At 41.0% G+C, this 15,162-nt stretch overlaps 2 protein-coding genes and 1 long non-coding RNA gene across 4 annotated transcripts in view; 2 read left to right on the top strand and 1 right to left on the bottom strand.

Moving 5' to 3' along the window:
- LOC109536455 lies at positions 1-13,193 on the bottom strand. Of its 2 annotated transcripts, XM_048667342.1 has the most exons (37): positions 12,945-13,193; positions 12,823-12,895; positions 12,095-12,234; positions 11,563-11,720; positions 11,422-11,509; positions 11,240-11,371; positions 11,027-11,192; positions 10,846-10,970; positions 10,162-10,278; positions 9,922-10,101; positions 9,729-9,871; positions 9,348-9,545; positions 9,106-9,305; positions 8,615-8,789; positions 8,426-8,556; positions 8,269-8,371; positions 8,082-8,208; positions 7,822-8,024; positions 7,621-7,770; positions 7,476-7,571; positions 7,197-7,421; positions 7,009-7,155; positions 6,810-6,955; positions 6,540-6,761; positions 6,182-6,490; positions 5,849-6,032; positions 5,649-5,792; positions 5,383-5,585; positions 5,045-5,160; positions 2,535-2,765; positions 2,253-2,479; positions 2,027-2,201; positions 1,779-1,974; positions 1,584-1,722; positions 1,231-1,531; positions 740-915; positions 1-607 (listed from the first exon to the last, which is right to left on the bottom strand). In XM_048667342.1, exons 1-37 carry the CDS (start codon positions 12,964-12,966, stop codon positions 335-337), a joined length of 6,141 nt encoding a protein of 2,046 aa, XP_048523299.1. In that variant the 5' UTR covers positions 12,967-13,193; the 3' UTR covers positions 1-334. The 2 variants fall into 2 exon arrangements, with proteins under 2 accessions (XP_048523299.1, XP_048523301.1); XM_048667344.1 differs by lacking the exon at positions 1-607 and having other exon boundaries at positions 824-915; positions 1,584-1,708.
- Positions 13,194-13,228: 35 nt separating this feature from the next.
- LOC109536250 (cyclin-dependent kinase 20) overlaps positions 13,229-15,162 on the top strand; it is a 3,371-nt gene continuing 1,437 nt past the window's right edge. Inside the window, exon 1 of the mRNA XM_019902372.2 lies at positions 13,229-13,502. Coding sequence (XP_019757931.1) covers positions 13,236-13,502 — 267 coding nt within the window. The 5' untranslated portion in view covers positions 13,229-13,235. The remainder of the gene's footprint in view (positions 13,503-15,162) is intronic.
- Positions 13,937-14,858, top strand: LOC125504817. The gene is made up of 2 exons (XR_007281717.1): positions 13,937-14,348; positions 14,412-14,858. It is a non-coding gene; the product is annotated as an uncharacterized LOC125504817 (long non-coding RNA).

Below are 15,162 nucleotides of genomic sequence, written 5' to 3'. Positions count from 1 at the left end.
ACAAAATAACCCCGTGGATTTATTTGGTCTTTTCGATATTTGTATTTAAATTTAATTTTCAAAATAAATGAATTAAAATGGCAGGTTTTGTGCGGTTTTTCCTGTGGCGTTCTGGAATGTGCCAGATTCGTTCCATTAGAACAATTGGTTCCAAATCAAAGCTTTTAACGCTCACGCCAAAGAATTTCAAAATGTATTTGTATATTTTTATAGACGCTTCATCGATTGAGCTGTTTATTACACGCTTGTCTGAACGGTATGAGAAACATTAATGTATTTGCCACAAACAATACATCTGCCTGTACCATGCAAAATAAAATCGAAACAAAATCAGTCACTTATGGCGAATTTGCACGTTTCCCAAAACGCTCTCAATCATCCTGATGTTCTCAATCAATGTGTTAATTCGCGAAATCCGTTCATCAATCAATGATGGGGGCAAATGTCTGGAAACTCGCGTTTTTCGCATACAGTACTGGACTAGGTTTTCGCAAATATCGGCGATTTGCTGGATTTTCCGATCGTCCACAAATGTTATGCGCCGCGAATCGCCAGTGGTGAAAAACACCTGTTTGTCTGTCGACTCATCTTCGTGCAGCAATTTAATCTGAAACAATGTCCAAAAAAAAATGTTTTTTGCATTTCCCGTTGAATCCCTCCGACTGCGCCAACATTTGTCGTTGTAGCTAAAAGCTTCACGTTGTTCTTTTCTAGTGTTAAAACATCAAAGAGAACTTACAGTTTTCGACATCAGATCAAAATCCTTCTCGGTCATGGATCGATGTTCTTCCATGTTCCGCAATACGCAAATTGTCACCAAAGCCATGCCATCCAGTCGACTTTTCGCAATTGTGAAACAGTCCTGATATCTTTCTCCGGATTTCGGCTTTATTATTCGATCATCGTTGATCTCGTCTATCAATATAGTTAATTAATTTTTTTGGCTTAAAGTCTGTCCTCTAATAACCGGGTCTCACAACAAGTAACAAACTGATGAGTTTTTCTAGCTTTTAAACCCTTCTCGACCTTTCGCAGGCACGAGTGGCTTGCATCTTCAGAGGTGTTTCTAGAAGTGTTTCCAACCATTTTCAAGCGTTCGCTTAAAAAATCCTAAGAAACCATGTACAGGCTACCTAGTGTGCGGTTTTGAGCCTTTGAAAGGCTTGGAAAACTCACCAGTTGGAAGCAATTGGGTGCAAAAAGTGGAATTTTCCCTATTTGATTTATTACCTTCTCCACCGCGCATTTTTCTTCCACGAACCATCAGCAGGTTTTTATAAAACTTCCACTTCTGCTGCACGAACTTCTGCATAAAGCGCGGCTCGTCCGCATAAAAGTCCTTCGAGTCCGCATAGTACAAGCTGATAATGGCAATGTAGATGTTGATGAAGAAGAACGAAACCAGCATGTAGAGTATGTAGAAAGCGATGCCGAGCGGATGTTTGTACAGATCGTTCAACTCGAGAGTGCCGCACAAATTCAGGCTCAACAGCAGCAGCGTGGAGAAGGCGGAATTGAAGTTTTTGAAGTTCTGCAATTGCAAACGTCTGCTATTTGTCTGTGGAATTTCTTGAAAAGTTTACCTGGGAGTATCCGCCAAAGAACATAATCCCAGTCGCAGAAAAGGCAACTACCAGCAACAGTTGATAGGCCCAGCACAAGAGCAAGGAAGTTCCAGCATCCCGCACGGTTTTCTCGGCCACTTTCACTATAATCATAAATCTGAAACGCGCTCAAAAAAGCCTCGACTTGAACCCCATTAGTGTCGCTTTCCTTACCTCAGTAGCTTCCATAAGCGAAGCGTCGCCACAAACACCAGTGTAGCTGACAATGCGGTTAAAACATTATCCGCAGCAAACAGCTGAAAATATTGCACAAAATCGTTGTTCTTGGCCTCAGATACCGCATCGATGTAGATCTGGATCGCATGTTGCCTGGCGTAATACAGATAAATCGAGCAGGCGCTCAGGAACACTAAAAGATGTGGATGAAAACGCTGAAGCCAAGGGCACAAATCCATCAGCACCAATAACAATATCCAAAATAGCCCAAACATCGTAAAAGTACAACGTTTTCTTCCTATGGATCTTGTAGGCGATTCGCAGCGCCAGCACTAAAAGCGCCAGCACAAAGATGGTGGAAACTACATTCTTGGTAAACACTCTATCCTGGTCTATCATGAGAAACTTCCTGGTTTGGACCTGGAAACAATGCAATGCGAAAAATCAACCTGGCGAAGTTTGAGGCCCTACCTTTAAATCCTTGCTCACATGACCAGCGGCATTTATTTCAAAAATCACGGTCACTCCATTGAACAAATTCACGTTCGCGTTGTAGGTCAAAAACTCGATAAAAAGCGCCCTGGTTTGAATATCCAGCCACTTGTGCTTCTTCAAGTACTCCAAATTGATCAGGGAGTTCCTCAAATGGCGCCCCAAAGGCGCAACGTAGCCGCCTCCCGGATAAGCTGCATATTCACCTCAAAAAATTACAAAATTTTCAAAGAATTAGCTCGAATTTTGGAACTCAGTTACCAAAATATATGGAAGATCCAGATAAACTACTATCAGTGTACTTCCACACGTTGCCCATGCGCTCCGTGGTGATTTGGGAAATATCAGATGGTGCTTTCCAGCCTCTGGAAAAACTGCTCGTTTCTCTCAGCATGTGGAAGTCCGGGCGACAAGTCCAGGGGACCTTTGCCAGGATAGCTGGAAGCTGACATTTTATTTCCCGGGTCCGATGCTGCCTTAGACGGATTATGCCTGAAGCAACCAAAAAAAAATATTTGCTTAAAAGTGCAGTCAAGGAAGATTAGGGAATGTTTACAGTCAAACTGACGAGTTTTTCGGGGAGTTTCACTCATCAGATTCAAGCTTGAACAGAGCCACTAAACCTGTTGAAAATATTGCTTAACGGGAAATAAACTCAATTTTTTTATAAACTCAATTTATTCCTCGACGTTTTTAGCTCCTGAAAATTAACTGGCGACTTTCCCATTAAGCAACATTTTAATAAAAGAGATTCCCAGGCCATTCCTCGAAACTAATGGGATTGTCGGGTTTTTAGGCCGTCGTTCGGTAGAATTTCTTCTTGACGTTTCGCAAGCACGAGTGGCTTGCATCTTCAGAAGTGGTTTGCTTGAACGCTTACACTGTTCCGATGCGATACCTCGGGCGCGTCCGTATTTATGCAACCGGTGCATAAATACGGACTGCACAATTTGCTTCGCGTTTTTCGAAAATAAATTTCTCAGAAACGAAAAATGCTCTACAAGCTCAGAGTTGTGCGCTCTAAAAATGGCCAACATTTCGAACTTCGCTCATCCTTAAGAAAACTTTGCTTACAATTTGAAAAAACTGTTGCGGGACACAATTTGCTTCGCGTTTTTCGAAAATAAACTTCTCAGAAACGAAAAATGCTCTACAAGCTCAGAGTTGTGCGTTCAGTAAAGAAGAGTGCGCCCTAAAAGTCGCCAAAATTTCGAACTTCGCTCGTCGTTAAGAAAACTTTGCTTACGATTTGAAAAAACTGTTGCGGGACACAATTTGCGTCGCGTTTTTTGAAAATGCATTTCTCAGAAATGAAAAATGCTCTACAAGCTCAGAGTTGTGCGTTCAGTAAAGAAAAGTGCGCCCTAAAAGTCGCCAACATTTCGAACTTCGCTCATCCTTAAGGAAACTTTGCTTACGATTTGAAAAAACTGTTGCGAGACACAATTTGCTTCGCGTTGTTCGAAAATAAATTTCTCAGAAACGAAAAATACTCTACAAGCTCAATGTTGTGCGTTCCGTAAAGAAGAGTGCGCCTTAAAGTCGCCAAAGTTTCGAACTTCGCTCATCGTTAAGGAAACTTTGCTTACAATTTGAAAAAACTGTTGCGAGACACAATTTGCTTCGGGTTTTTTGAAAATAAATTTCTCAGAAACGAAAAATGCTCTACAAGCTCAGAGTTGTGCGTTCAGTAAAGAAGAGTGCGCCCTAAAAGTCGCCAAAATTTCGAACTTCGCTCATCGTTAAGGAAACTTTGCTTACGACTTGAAAAAACTGTTGCGAGACACAATTTGCTTCGCGTTTTTCGAAAATAAATTTCTCAGAAACGAAAAATGCTCTACAAGCTCAGAGTTGTGCGTTCAGTAAAGAAGAGTGCGCCCTAAAAGTCGCCAAAATTTCGAACTTCGCTCATCGTTAAGGAAACTTTGCTTACGATTTGAAAAAACTGTTGCGGGACACAATTTGCGTCGCGTTTTTTGAAAATGCATTTCTCAGAAACGAAAAATGCTCTACAAGCTCAGAGGTGTGCGTTCAGTAAAGAAGAGTGCGACCTAAAAGTCTCCAAAATTTCTAGCCCCGCTCATCGTTAAGGAGACTTTGCTTACGATTTGAAAAAACTGTTGCGAGACACAATTTGCTCCGCGTTTTTCGAAAACAAATTTCTCAGAAACGAAAAATGCTCTACAAGCTCAGAGTTGTGCGTTCCGTAAAGAAGAGTGCGCCCTAAAAGTCGCCAAAATTTCGAACTTTGCTCATCGTTAAGAAAACTTTGATTACGATTTGAAAAAACTGTTGTGAGACACAATTTGCTTCGCGTTTTTTCAAAATAAATTTCTCAGAACCGAAAAATACTCTACAAGCTCAGAGTTGTGTGTTCCGTAAAGAATAGTGCGCCTTAAAAGTAGCCAAAATTTCGAACTTCGCTCATCGTTAAGAAAACTTTGATTACGATTTGAGAAAACTGTTGCGGGACACAATATGCTTCGCGTTTTTCGAAAATGAATTTCTTAGAAACAAAAAATTATCTAGAAGCTCAGAGTTGTGCGTTCAGTAAAGAAGAGTGAGAGTTCTAAAAGTCGCCAAAGCACCGGTTGCATAAATACGGACGCTCCCAAGGAATCGAATCGGGACAGTGTAAGCGTTCAAGCAAACCACTTCTGAAGATGCAAGCCACTCGTGCTTGCGAAACGTCAAGAAGTAATTCTACCGAACGACGGCCTAAAAACCCATTGGTTTGAATATTTTAATGTTTTTAAACCTCTTTGCCTCACCCAGATATTTATTGGAGAAATCCTTGGTCATTCCAGGGTTCTCCTGAACATAGTTTCCATACCATTCTAGCGACTGAACTGTGGGAAGCAATACTTCTGCCAAATAATCCTCTATCCTGAAAGCAGCATTTTCCAGCTCAAGTTGCAGAAAACCAGAATCAAAATAAATGTTGCGCTATAAATCACGCAATATTGAAACACAAGCAAGAACACATGGCGCAACATAAGGAGATTATGCAGCTCAGGATCTAAAGCTTATTACATTGGCTGGAACAAAGAGAATCAACCCAACGAAAATGCATGATCAGAGGCAAAAGATTAATTAAAACCACACTAACTGTGAAATGGAATCAGGGGAAATCTTCGAGTTCACAGCCTTGCCTAGCAGCAAATTCTCAATTTCGTTATGACTGTGAATGGCTTGTTCGTCTCGGTCAAACATCAGCAGCACGTACAGAAGCGCCACATACACGCTAATCATCATCAAGTCCTCCAAAATTTCGAAAATCGCCACTTTCGTCTCTTCCCATTTGAATCTCTCCTAAACCGACCTTGATCAGTCCCACTTCACATCAATTTTCAACCAATTATAGCCCTGAATTACCTTCAGAGTTATGGGATCCAAACTGAAATACAAATGCCTCAAGTACGGTCTGAGCGCCAAAGGGCCAAACTTCTTGTAAATCCAGCTTCTTTGCAGTTCGACGAACTGAATAAAGCGCTTTGTGGCCGCTTGAAATGACTGGATCTAAAACGCAAGTTTACTCCCCGTGCAATGGGATCTCTAGTCTAAATCCCACTTACTTGCGCGGGTATTTGGACCAAAAATCCGTAAAAAAGTCGTGAAATGTTCTGCGTAATGACCATGTTAAAGCAGACGGCTAATGCAGCTGAGACCAGCCACAAAAGGCTGGTGTCGAACGGAATCCAGAAGCCGCAAACAATCAGCACAGTTAAACCGGCGGTAGATAGCAAAACAACTGAGCCCCTAGAATAAACGGAAAAAATAATTAAATTCCACTCTTTTCCCAGATACCGGGAGACCCATAAATTCCCTGGCTAATCCTACAATTTCACATGGAAAGTCCCTTGAACTTTCAGTGCACATAAATCACTTTTACGCTGCCCATAACTTACCAGGAAACAGTCGTCACAACTGCAGACGATATTGCCAGAAGTCTGTGCGGTCGTTTTCCCTTTGAAGTCGATATTTTTCCGCGTTTTATGGCGTAAATCAAAGGAAAAGTGAGCAGGAAAGCCAGTAAATTGGCCACTACTGGAGCCCAAATTAGCTTGGCATTGAAGCCAAAGGTGTTCCCATCGATCGTGTCGGATTCATCGAAATTTGGTATGGCATACATGAGCATTAGAATGAGGTAGATTGAGATGAGAGTTAGGAAAAGCAGGGCCAATCTCTCTTTTCGCGTCATTAACGGGTCCTTTGATCTGGAAAACTGCAATTGATGGACCCAAGTTGGACTAGCTGGACTCTTACAGCACATTCCAGAGATTAAGTTCCTTTCTCGTCCTCCCCAGCAAGGTTTTCACGGCTTTAACTACGCGTGTTCCTCCTTTCTCCAGCATTCCAGTCCCTACGGGAGCGGGAGTCAGAAGAAACTTCTGATGGTCGGGACGCGCGACGTCGAACCACTGGTTCACCTCAAATCGCCATGACTTGTCCTCTTGAATATCATAGACCTCAATTCTGGAGCAATACCTGAAAATCCAGCTGCACTTTACTGCCCAAAATACTCCAAAGAGTCACCAGTTGGTATCGTTTCCAATCGAATCGAACCAAATTTCCATCCCCACAAGATCTCCCAAAGACTTCTCAGTGGCCATCACGAACCAAATTTCCGTATTCTTTTGGAACATCACCAGTTCTGGATCTGGGTAGTTGAGAACGTGGGCCTGGAAAGCCAGTTTCCTAAAACTAAGCTCGATTTAAGCAGAAAGTTACCCACCAAACTGTCCGAGTTGGTCCCATTGAGCTTGATGGTCACATTGGACGTGGTTCCAGAGTGGCGCTTCTTTCCAGTTTTGATCGCCACTACATAGGCGCAATGGTAGAAGCTGGGCACGTCGCCCACGAAGAAAACTCTGTCTAAAAGCTGCTTGCAGCTATTAAAGCAGCTCGATGGAAAAGGCTTACGTGATCCGGCTGCTCAAAGGAGGCGAAGAAAAACAGCAGGAGGAAAACGAAGAAAGTGGCTGCCACCGTTATGTAAAGAACCCAGCAAAACCTGGTCTCCAACGCGAAGTCTATTAGAAGATTTTCCTCCAAGTTGGCCGCATTGTCCTCCACGTAGGCAGTGAAAACTTCCCCATACTCGCAGTAGCAAGTGATTGTCGTTGCAACCACTCTACCACTTGCAGCCTGAAAAACTCCAAATTAGGCCCTAAGGCATGCTTCCTTTTAATTAAGTAAAACATGGCAAGCATAGTCCCAGTTCTTCCCAGTCTCGTTCCACGCGAAGCAGCCAGTAGAGGATGCAGAAAATGAGTACTTGGTGCCTCCAGAACGAACCTGAAAAATACAGAAATTACTCCTAAGTGCTTGGAAAGGGGCGAGTCACCATTTGATCTGTAGGGAGGACGCTCAGGAACCAGAAGCTATCATAGTCATGCACCTCGGTCACATCCAGCACTGGATCGGAGAAAGTCACGGTTTTTTTCTGCGACTGGAATAAACCCAGGTCCGGCTTTGCAAAGCGGGTTAAGGTCGCCTGGGGGACACAAAGGCGCACTTAAGGCAACATTTCCCTCAATCCGCTTGCCTGGAAACTGTCAGCTGAACTCATATTTTCGAAGATAACAGTAAAGCCCCGATTGCGAAACACGTAGATGCGATGCATCGAAATTTGGTCGTTGAAACTGAATTCATCCAGGCTGGATAACGGCGCCGTGGGCAAAGTGGCTTGGTGCACGCTCAATGGTATGTCCACTTCCTTCTTATTCAGCACAGTGATCTTGAAAAGTTCTGGAAAGTTTGCTAGATAAAACCCCCAACTCCACGCGATCCTGCCAGTCATTCCACCTCTATGAAAGTCCACAGTTATAGCAGAGCGCTGGCGCCCAGTGCCAGTAAACTTCAAATAGACTATCGGAGAGATCAGGGGAATGTTGTCAATAAACCAGTACGGATTCTTCTGGGTTGAGCACATCTGTAGTGAGCCCCAAAAGTAAGAACGTTTTTTGCGCGTCAAATTACTTCCGGGACTCACCAAAATGTCCACAATAGGGACGTTTTGCTGCAGACACTCTTCAGATGGCTGCACCACTATATCATTCGCCTGCATCGATCCAGCAGCCATTTCATCGCAATACCTGCAATTGAGTACAAAAAATTGCAATAATCCGCCCAAGAATACATCAATTTACATTCGTCCAGCTACAGTGGTGAATGCGCCCTGCTTAGTAACCACTGGATCTTCTTCAGGAACCATTGTATTCGACAACATAGTAGCTGAAGTGAAACACATGGTTTTCATAGCTGCAGCCGCTTGCTCAAACTAAAGCAAATCTATTCTATTAAAAAAAGCTTAACTGTGTTAAAATGGTCTTAAATACCCGCGCTATATTGTCTGCAGACAATTCATCATCAGTATAATCCGCATAATCCTCCGTAACATCTCCAGAAGGCATTAGAGGACGTTTGGTGGAGGGCACTAAGACTTGAGGAGGACTTTTGGTTACGGATTCCCGATTCTCGTTTAAACCTGCCTGAGCGCAAGTCGCTAATGATCTACAATGGGGAAATTACCACGTTAAACTGKGTTTTAAACAAATTATATTCTATTCCTTTTTGGGTTTCTGCCCAGAGGTTTCAAGACAGCAAAGACCTAAAAGAATCTAATGTTTYCCAATTATGAGTTTGTATGAATTTTAAATCTGAWGATGGCGCTGTTGTCTCGCCGAAAYGTTATGAARTAAACAAGGTACAAAGTTTTAATTCACACTTTGACTGAAACCCAGGAGGAAAACAAATATAATAACCATTACACGCAGTCAGGAYTATTAAACAAAWAAGTTTTAAACAAATTAAATTAATTATTCCTTACTTAACACTATGCGTGACTTGTGTTCGTAGTAGTTCTGCACCTCTGGCATACTTTGCCTCGTTCGCTATCACTCTGCTGGCTCTGAGGCAGACCTCAGTAGCTCTGAGGGATATTTCGGGATCAGAAACTGCGTACCTGCCAGCAATGTGCCCCAACACGTCCACAGCTTGCTGAGCGCTGTCTGAGGATTCGAATTTAATCTGAGCCGAAAATAGCATTGATCCAGTTTGAAAAAAACCCACTTTGTTAATGGCAAAAATCGCTTGCTGATCCAAAGCTTTCAACAGTTTTGGATTGTCCACTTTGGAGTATTCCTCAACAACGGCGCTTAGACCTTGCAGAGCGATACTTGGATGCCCATTTTGTGCATGATCTGAAGCTTTTTTCAGCTTTTCCCTTGCAGATTCGTCGATTTTGGCAGGATCTAAACACGGTGCAACCTATAAAGAATGTACTAAGTATACGTAAGTCTGTTCTAGAAGCGAGTTCGGGAGTGAATTGAAACTATTGATTTTCTAATTGAAGATTAAATCCACCGCAAACTCGCGCCCAAAACCAACAGCGGTATTAAATATAATATTTTATAAAAATAAAAATAAAAATATTAAAACCGAAGAACATACCATGGAAGACAGTCCCTTGTCTATAGTTTGAGTATACCCCAGTTTAAAATAGGTCGCTTTTAATAACACCTTGGATGGAGATCCGGCTGGAAGCATAAAAACCATGTCCTCCAACCGCCCTGAACCCTTACGGATGAAAGTTTCTGAAAACTTTCTCAGTTAGATCATACTTCGATCGCGTCCTTTTACTCGCCCTTTTCTTTATCCATCGCGTATATTTCAAAGAGAATCTCAGCGGGAAAATAAGTGCAGAATATTTTGAACTCAGTTTGGAACGCCACTCCCTTGAACGGTTCCACCATGCAATCTGAGACGCTTGGTGGCAAGGTGGTGTCCAGCTCGAACTCTGAAGACATGCGATCTCTACTGCCCCCTGCAGATTAATTTCCTTCAGATTAATGAAATATTGGCTTTAGAGGTGAATGTAGCCAACCGATTGCTTGCAGTTTGACGGTGTACTTTTCGCTTTCTTTTAGACCGCCTGGGAGCATGTAAAATAGCTCTCCTTTGCGGGATTTCAACTTGCCATAATCGATTTCAGAGTTTTTTGCTAGAAAAATTGAAAAAGTATTCATTATTGTTATTGTCTAGACTCCGCGCTGTAAAACTAAATACAACAATACATTTTACCAGCTGGGTTTTGCGGATGATGCAGTACTGATCGTACAAGAGCAGTTTTTTGCAAAATCAATAGAAAGGAATTTTTTCTCAAAAATAGTTCTAGTCATATCAGCCTATGAAGGCTTTCACGGCCGGTTAAATCACATTTAGGAATGTTTTCCGGGCTTTGAAGCCGTGGTCTATGGGAATTTCTTCCTGACGTTTCGTCCACAACTGCGCTGGACATTATCAAAGGCGATGAGGCAGTGGGCGAAGTGAACTCCCGTGCTTTCCGACTAAGATTGACATGCCTTAGTCGGAAGGCACTCCTACTTCTCCACTCCTACCACTCCACTTCCTAAATGCAAGTTCTAGTCATGTTCATACGCGCGCCACCCTGTATATTTATGTATTTCTACTATATTAGGTTTGCACTCCAGCAAGTCCCAACTGTTTTATTATATTGAAAATTCTTGACGCTTTGGTGAAGGAGCACAATAAACCAAAGTCTCCTCACCATCTTGAACAGTCCACCAAAGGTAGGCATTGGATGTGAGTGTCCATCCACTCAAAAGCGCCTTGAGAATGAGGGGCGTGGATGGTACTGTTGCTTCTGCTTTGGGGACACAGTTTTTTATGCACCTGAACCGATAAAGCGCATTTAGTGTTGCTGTCGATGGTGTTCTGGAGACTTTTACAGGATGTCCAATCTTCCGCCGTCCTCGCGAGGCACGAAACGAACAGTTTGGGTTGAAACAGCCGTGTACTGTTCGTCTGCATCGGCTCTCAGGCCCACTTGCAGTGAAAGCGAAAATACGTTTTCCACTTTGCTGGCACTGGGGGGAATAACTAGGGTGTTCCGGTCTGGAATGGCCAGGATAATAATGGGTATTAGTTAGGTAGTTTGGTACCGTTGAAGTCGTCCATGTAGGACGGGCCGCAGAATCCAGACTCGCTTCCTTCACTGACGCTGCATTTCCATTTGAAAGTCAAGTCTTGGGCGCTGTGATCTTTTCTGTTCAAGTTCTTAGCTCGGGTAGTAACTGCAAAGCAGAGTTAGTAATATTGGAACCAGCCATTAATGGACAGTTACTCTCCGATCTTCTGTTGGCTGGGTAAAACTCCTCTGAGCCCCCTGGCAGTGCGACCGCAGGTTTTACGAACGTGGCAATGAATTTGAACTAAAAACCGCCGGAAAATGTGTTTTATTTTCTAACTGGACTTTTCCTGGTACCTCAGCAGCATTTCCAATCACGGCATTGTTGTGATGATCGTAACGAAACACTTTCAAAGTGGTGGGTCCAGCCGTTTCAACAGCATACGGTTCAACGACGAACTGATTTCCATTGAGTTCGAAAATGGGCCCCGGCTTATTTTTATTAAATTTGCCGTCTAGAATTCATAGTTCACGTTGTTTATTAAATGAGTTAATTTCCTTATCGATGGTTCGCTTGCTAAAAAGGCCTTTTATTTTTCTCTAAAATGACGTACAAATTAGCGTTCTTGCTTATTTTGCCTCCGAGAAATGAGCAAAAACGGGACGGAAAACATGAAATGTTGGCATAATCTTGCACCTAAGTGTCTGATATTCAAATTTCGCTTTCTCGGTTCCAAAAGGCCCAAAATTCCGAAAAACTCACCAGTTTCAATGCTATGTTATCAGAAGGACTTCACCAAAAAAAAACGTAATTATGCGTGAAAGTTCTGTTAAACCGATAAAAATGCACAAATCGGGAAATTTTCAACATTTTTCGTATAGCACGTACCTGAAGGGGGTACTACCAAAAGGACCACTTTGCGAGCCTCAGCGCAAATTTCTTCTTCACTCGTAACCACCACCATTATTTTATCATTCAACTTTACTTCCCCCGATTCAGCCATTATGGGATTTTGTTTCGCATCGTAGCTGCACAAGAAGCGAGTAAAAAATAATTGTAAAAATAACAACAATTTACAAAACATGTTCTTTAATAAATAGTGAGTCGGAAAACAGTAAAATAAAAAAAAATGATTCTGAAAACGCCAAAGAAATATAAAATAAAAAAATATGGCTAAATGATAAATGGATATTTTTTGAAACTCTTCGACAAAGCATCAGTTTGTTCCATTTGTGCAATTGAAACCGTTCGTTTCTCATTCTTTTGAATATGATTTTTACACATTTTTATTTGATTTCGTATTCCAATTGACAAAAATCGATTAAGCTCCTGCTCAGAACATCCGAGGCAGAAGCCTGAGAAAAGCAGCAAAAGATCGCACTGGAAATTCGAATAAATTGGTATAAAGTGGAGCAAAAGTTCAAGTTTCTGAACTTGATTTGCCAGGGTTTCGCTAAACTCTTGAGCGCAAAACTCCGCATTTTCCGAAGCTTCACTCCTTCAACTAAACTCCCAAATCAAGTGTTTCAAACAGTTTGTTTAAACCACGCACGACTGCATATAATTAAAGTAAGGTGAAAGTTCGCCAATAAATTCCATAAGAAAACTGTACTTACCAGGCAATGCTTTGAATTTCTTTTAATTCGCACTTTTGCGGAGCGGGAGCCGCAGGAATCGCACTCAATAAAACTAAACAAAAATCACTTTAAGAACTGCATCAATTTTTAAGCAAACTTACTAAAAAGCAATAAAAAATGCATTTTGTTCTGCCGCTAAATCGCTGTCAGTTAAATTGAATTTTTGCCAAGCAAATTTTCCATTCATTGCCCACTATTATTAAACATAGTCTGTCATAGAGCTTGTTGCCTACAAAAAATCCTCAAACGGCCTCAATCCTATACGTAGAAGCCTCAAAGCCTCAATGGTTGAGCAAATACTTTTTTATCAATAACAGAGACAAGTGCTTATCTCTGTCAAAACATTTGGCTATGTTTGCTGCCGCAAGAGTTCCGGTTTCCATGGTGATTCCATGTCACTTTCAGCTGTCAGTACAAACACTTCCTTTAGAAATGTTTGCATTTTCCTCAATAGTTTCCCGAAAATTGCCGTTGAAATGGAAAACTATAAAATCACAGGGAGAGCTGGCGAAGGAGCTCATGGCTGTGTCTTCCAAGGGATGGAGCTCGCCTCCAGCAAAGTGGTCGCGCTGAAGAAAATCAACATCAACGTTGACCTGGGCATACCGAAAAATTTAATGAGGGAAATTTGTTCTTTGAGGGCTTTGAAGCATAAAAACGTGAGTAGATTTGGCTGGTGTAAACCAACCAAACCAAAAAGTATATCCTAGGTATGTACATATATGTACATATTGGGTATATGTGCAGATGAACATGCCAGGTATGTACATATTGTGTATATGTGCAGGTGAATATACCTAGTATGTTCAAAACAAATATTCCGGTAATATACATGAATCTCCGGTATATCTACGGTATATTCCAAGTTGGTTAAATATAAATTTTGCGTGCCCGCAACAGAAAAGTAAGGGCATGTAAAAGTAAATCTTCTTACTACCAAAACCTGAGACCCTTATAAAATACTGAAAATATGGTGTTTTGATTCACGCAGAGCTGCTTGGAGGTAACGCCAAAGCTCTCAGAATTTCTGAAAAGCTGCAAAGCTTATAATTTATTGGTTATTGGCATAAACAAATTATTATGTGCCTTTGCACAAATCTTGATTTTTTAAATTACCTATATGATTGTAGATTTATTAGTTACTAGAATACTGTCTTTCTAAGCAAGACAAAAATTTTGATTTTGTCAATATCGGTTTATCAGTGATGTGATATCCGAGATGTGACAATTTAGCACTTTTCCATCATTGGAGCAGGAGCATAGAACAAGGCTTATAGACTAAGGCGGGAGACAACTGCTGATTGTCTTTATCTATGTTTATCTCTGGTTACGCGAATCACGTGTTTTTCGAAAATCTTGAGAATATTAAAAATGCATATTAATCGATGCGAAAAATAAATATGGGTCAAAATATGAAAACCGTGCTTGTGCCTCAGTGTTATGATGTGTCTCCAAGACGGAAATTACGGTATAATTATGGCTTAAAACCCCGCAAACATGGAAAGGTATGTTGGTGTTTAAATTAAATACATTTGATTATTTTATTATTTCTTGTTCTAAACATACAGGTGATACCGCTGTTCTCGACTTGACGCATTGAAGACGGTAGGGATCACGTGAGAAAACCACACACGAAAAATGTTCGCATAAAATATGGCAAAAATGTAAAGATATGTTGGTGTTTAAATTAAATACATTTGATTATAAGATGCTAGGGATCACCAGATCTCCAGATCCAGTGAGAAAACCACACACGAAAAATTTTCGCATAAGAGACAAGTAAGGTTGTCTTAAGCTAATTATTCGTCTATTAATGTAAAACTATTATCTGTATTTTTTTATTTTTACCAGTTTAATTTTGGTTGATTTCTATTTTGCGATAAACATGTTTTCTTGGATCGAAGGAAAGCAACAAAAGTAAAATGAAAGTAATATATCAATGCAAATTGCTATACCTAACTGTATTTCTATACAATAGAATAATCTGTGGATGAACGAAAATACTCTTCTATCAATGTAAAACTATTAACTGTATTTTGTTGTTGTAACCAATATTAAAATTTGTAATTGCTTATAGATTTTTTGTTAAGAGCACATTGCGAAACACTTTAATTGATCGAGAACAAAATGAAAGGGCAAAAGCCACAAAGCGGGAACATGTAAGGAATATAAAATAATAAGTGCAGTTTTTTAGATAAAGGTTTGTGTTTTATCTCACAGTCACAGATCATTGCGACAACGGCAAAAATGCTGAAAATGTTAATTTAGATTTTTAGTCCGTAGTTATAAGTTATATTTTAATTTATTTATTATCCATTT

Source organism: Dendroctonus ponderosae, unplaced genomic scaffold, assembly GCF_020466585.1.
Source record: "Dendroctonus ponderosae isolate FM_Combo_2020 unplaced genomic scaffold, Dpon_F_20191213v2 Dpon_F_20191213_6, whole genome shotgun sequence".
In the NCBI taxonomy this organism is placed as follows: Eukaryota; Metazoa; Arthropoda; class Insecta; order Coleoptera; family Curculionidae; genus Dendroctonus; species Dendroctonus ponderosae.
Note: the sequence above shows the minus strand (reverse complement) of the source record. Positions and strands in the feature narration are given on the sequence as shown.

Bases quoted from the DNA above. Each gene is read 5' to 3' on its own strand.
- LOC109536455 (XM_048667342.1), bottom strand. From the start codon at position 12,966: ATGCATTTTTTATTGCTTTTTA. The intron at 6,762-6,809 runs GTGACTCTTTGG...CTGGATTTTCAG, and splicing joins ATTGGAAACGATACCAACTG to GTATTGCTCCAGAATTGAGG. The intron at 2,766-5,044 runs GTGAGGCAAAGA...TGGTTGCTTCAG, and splicing joins TTTCTCCAATAAATATCTGG to GCATAATCCGTCTAAGGCAG.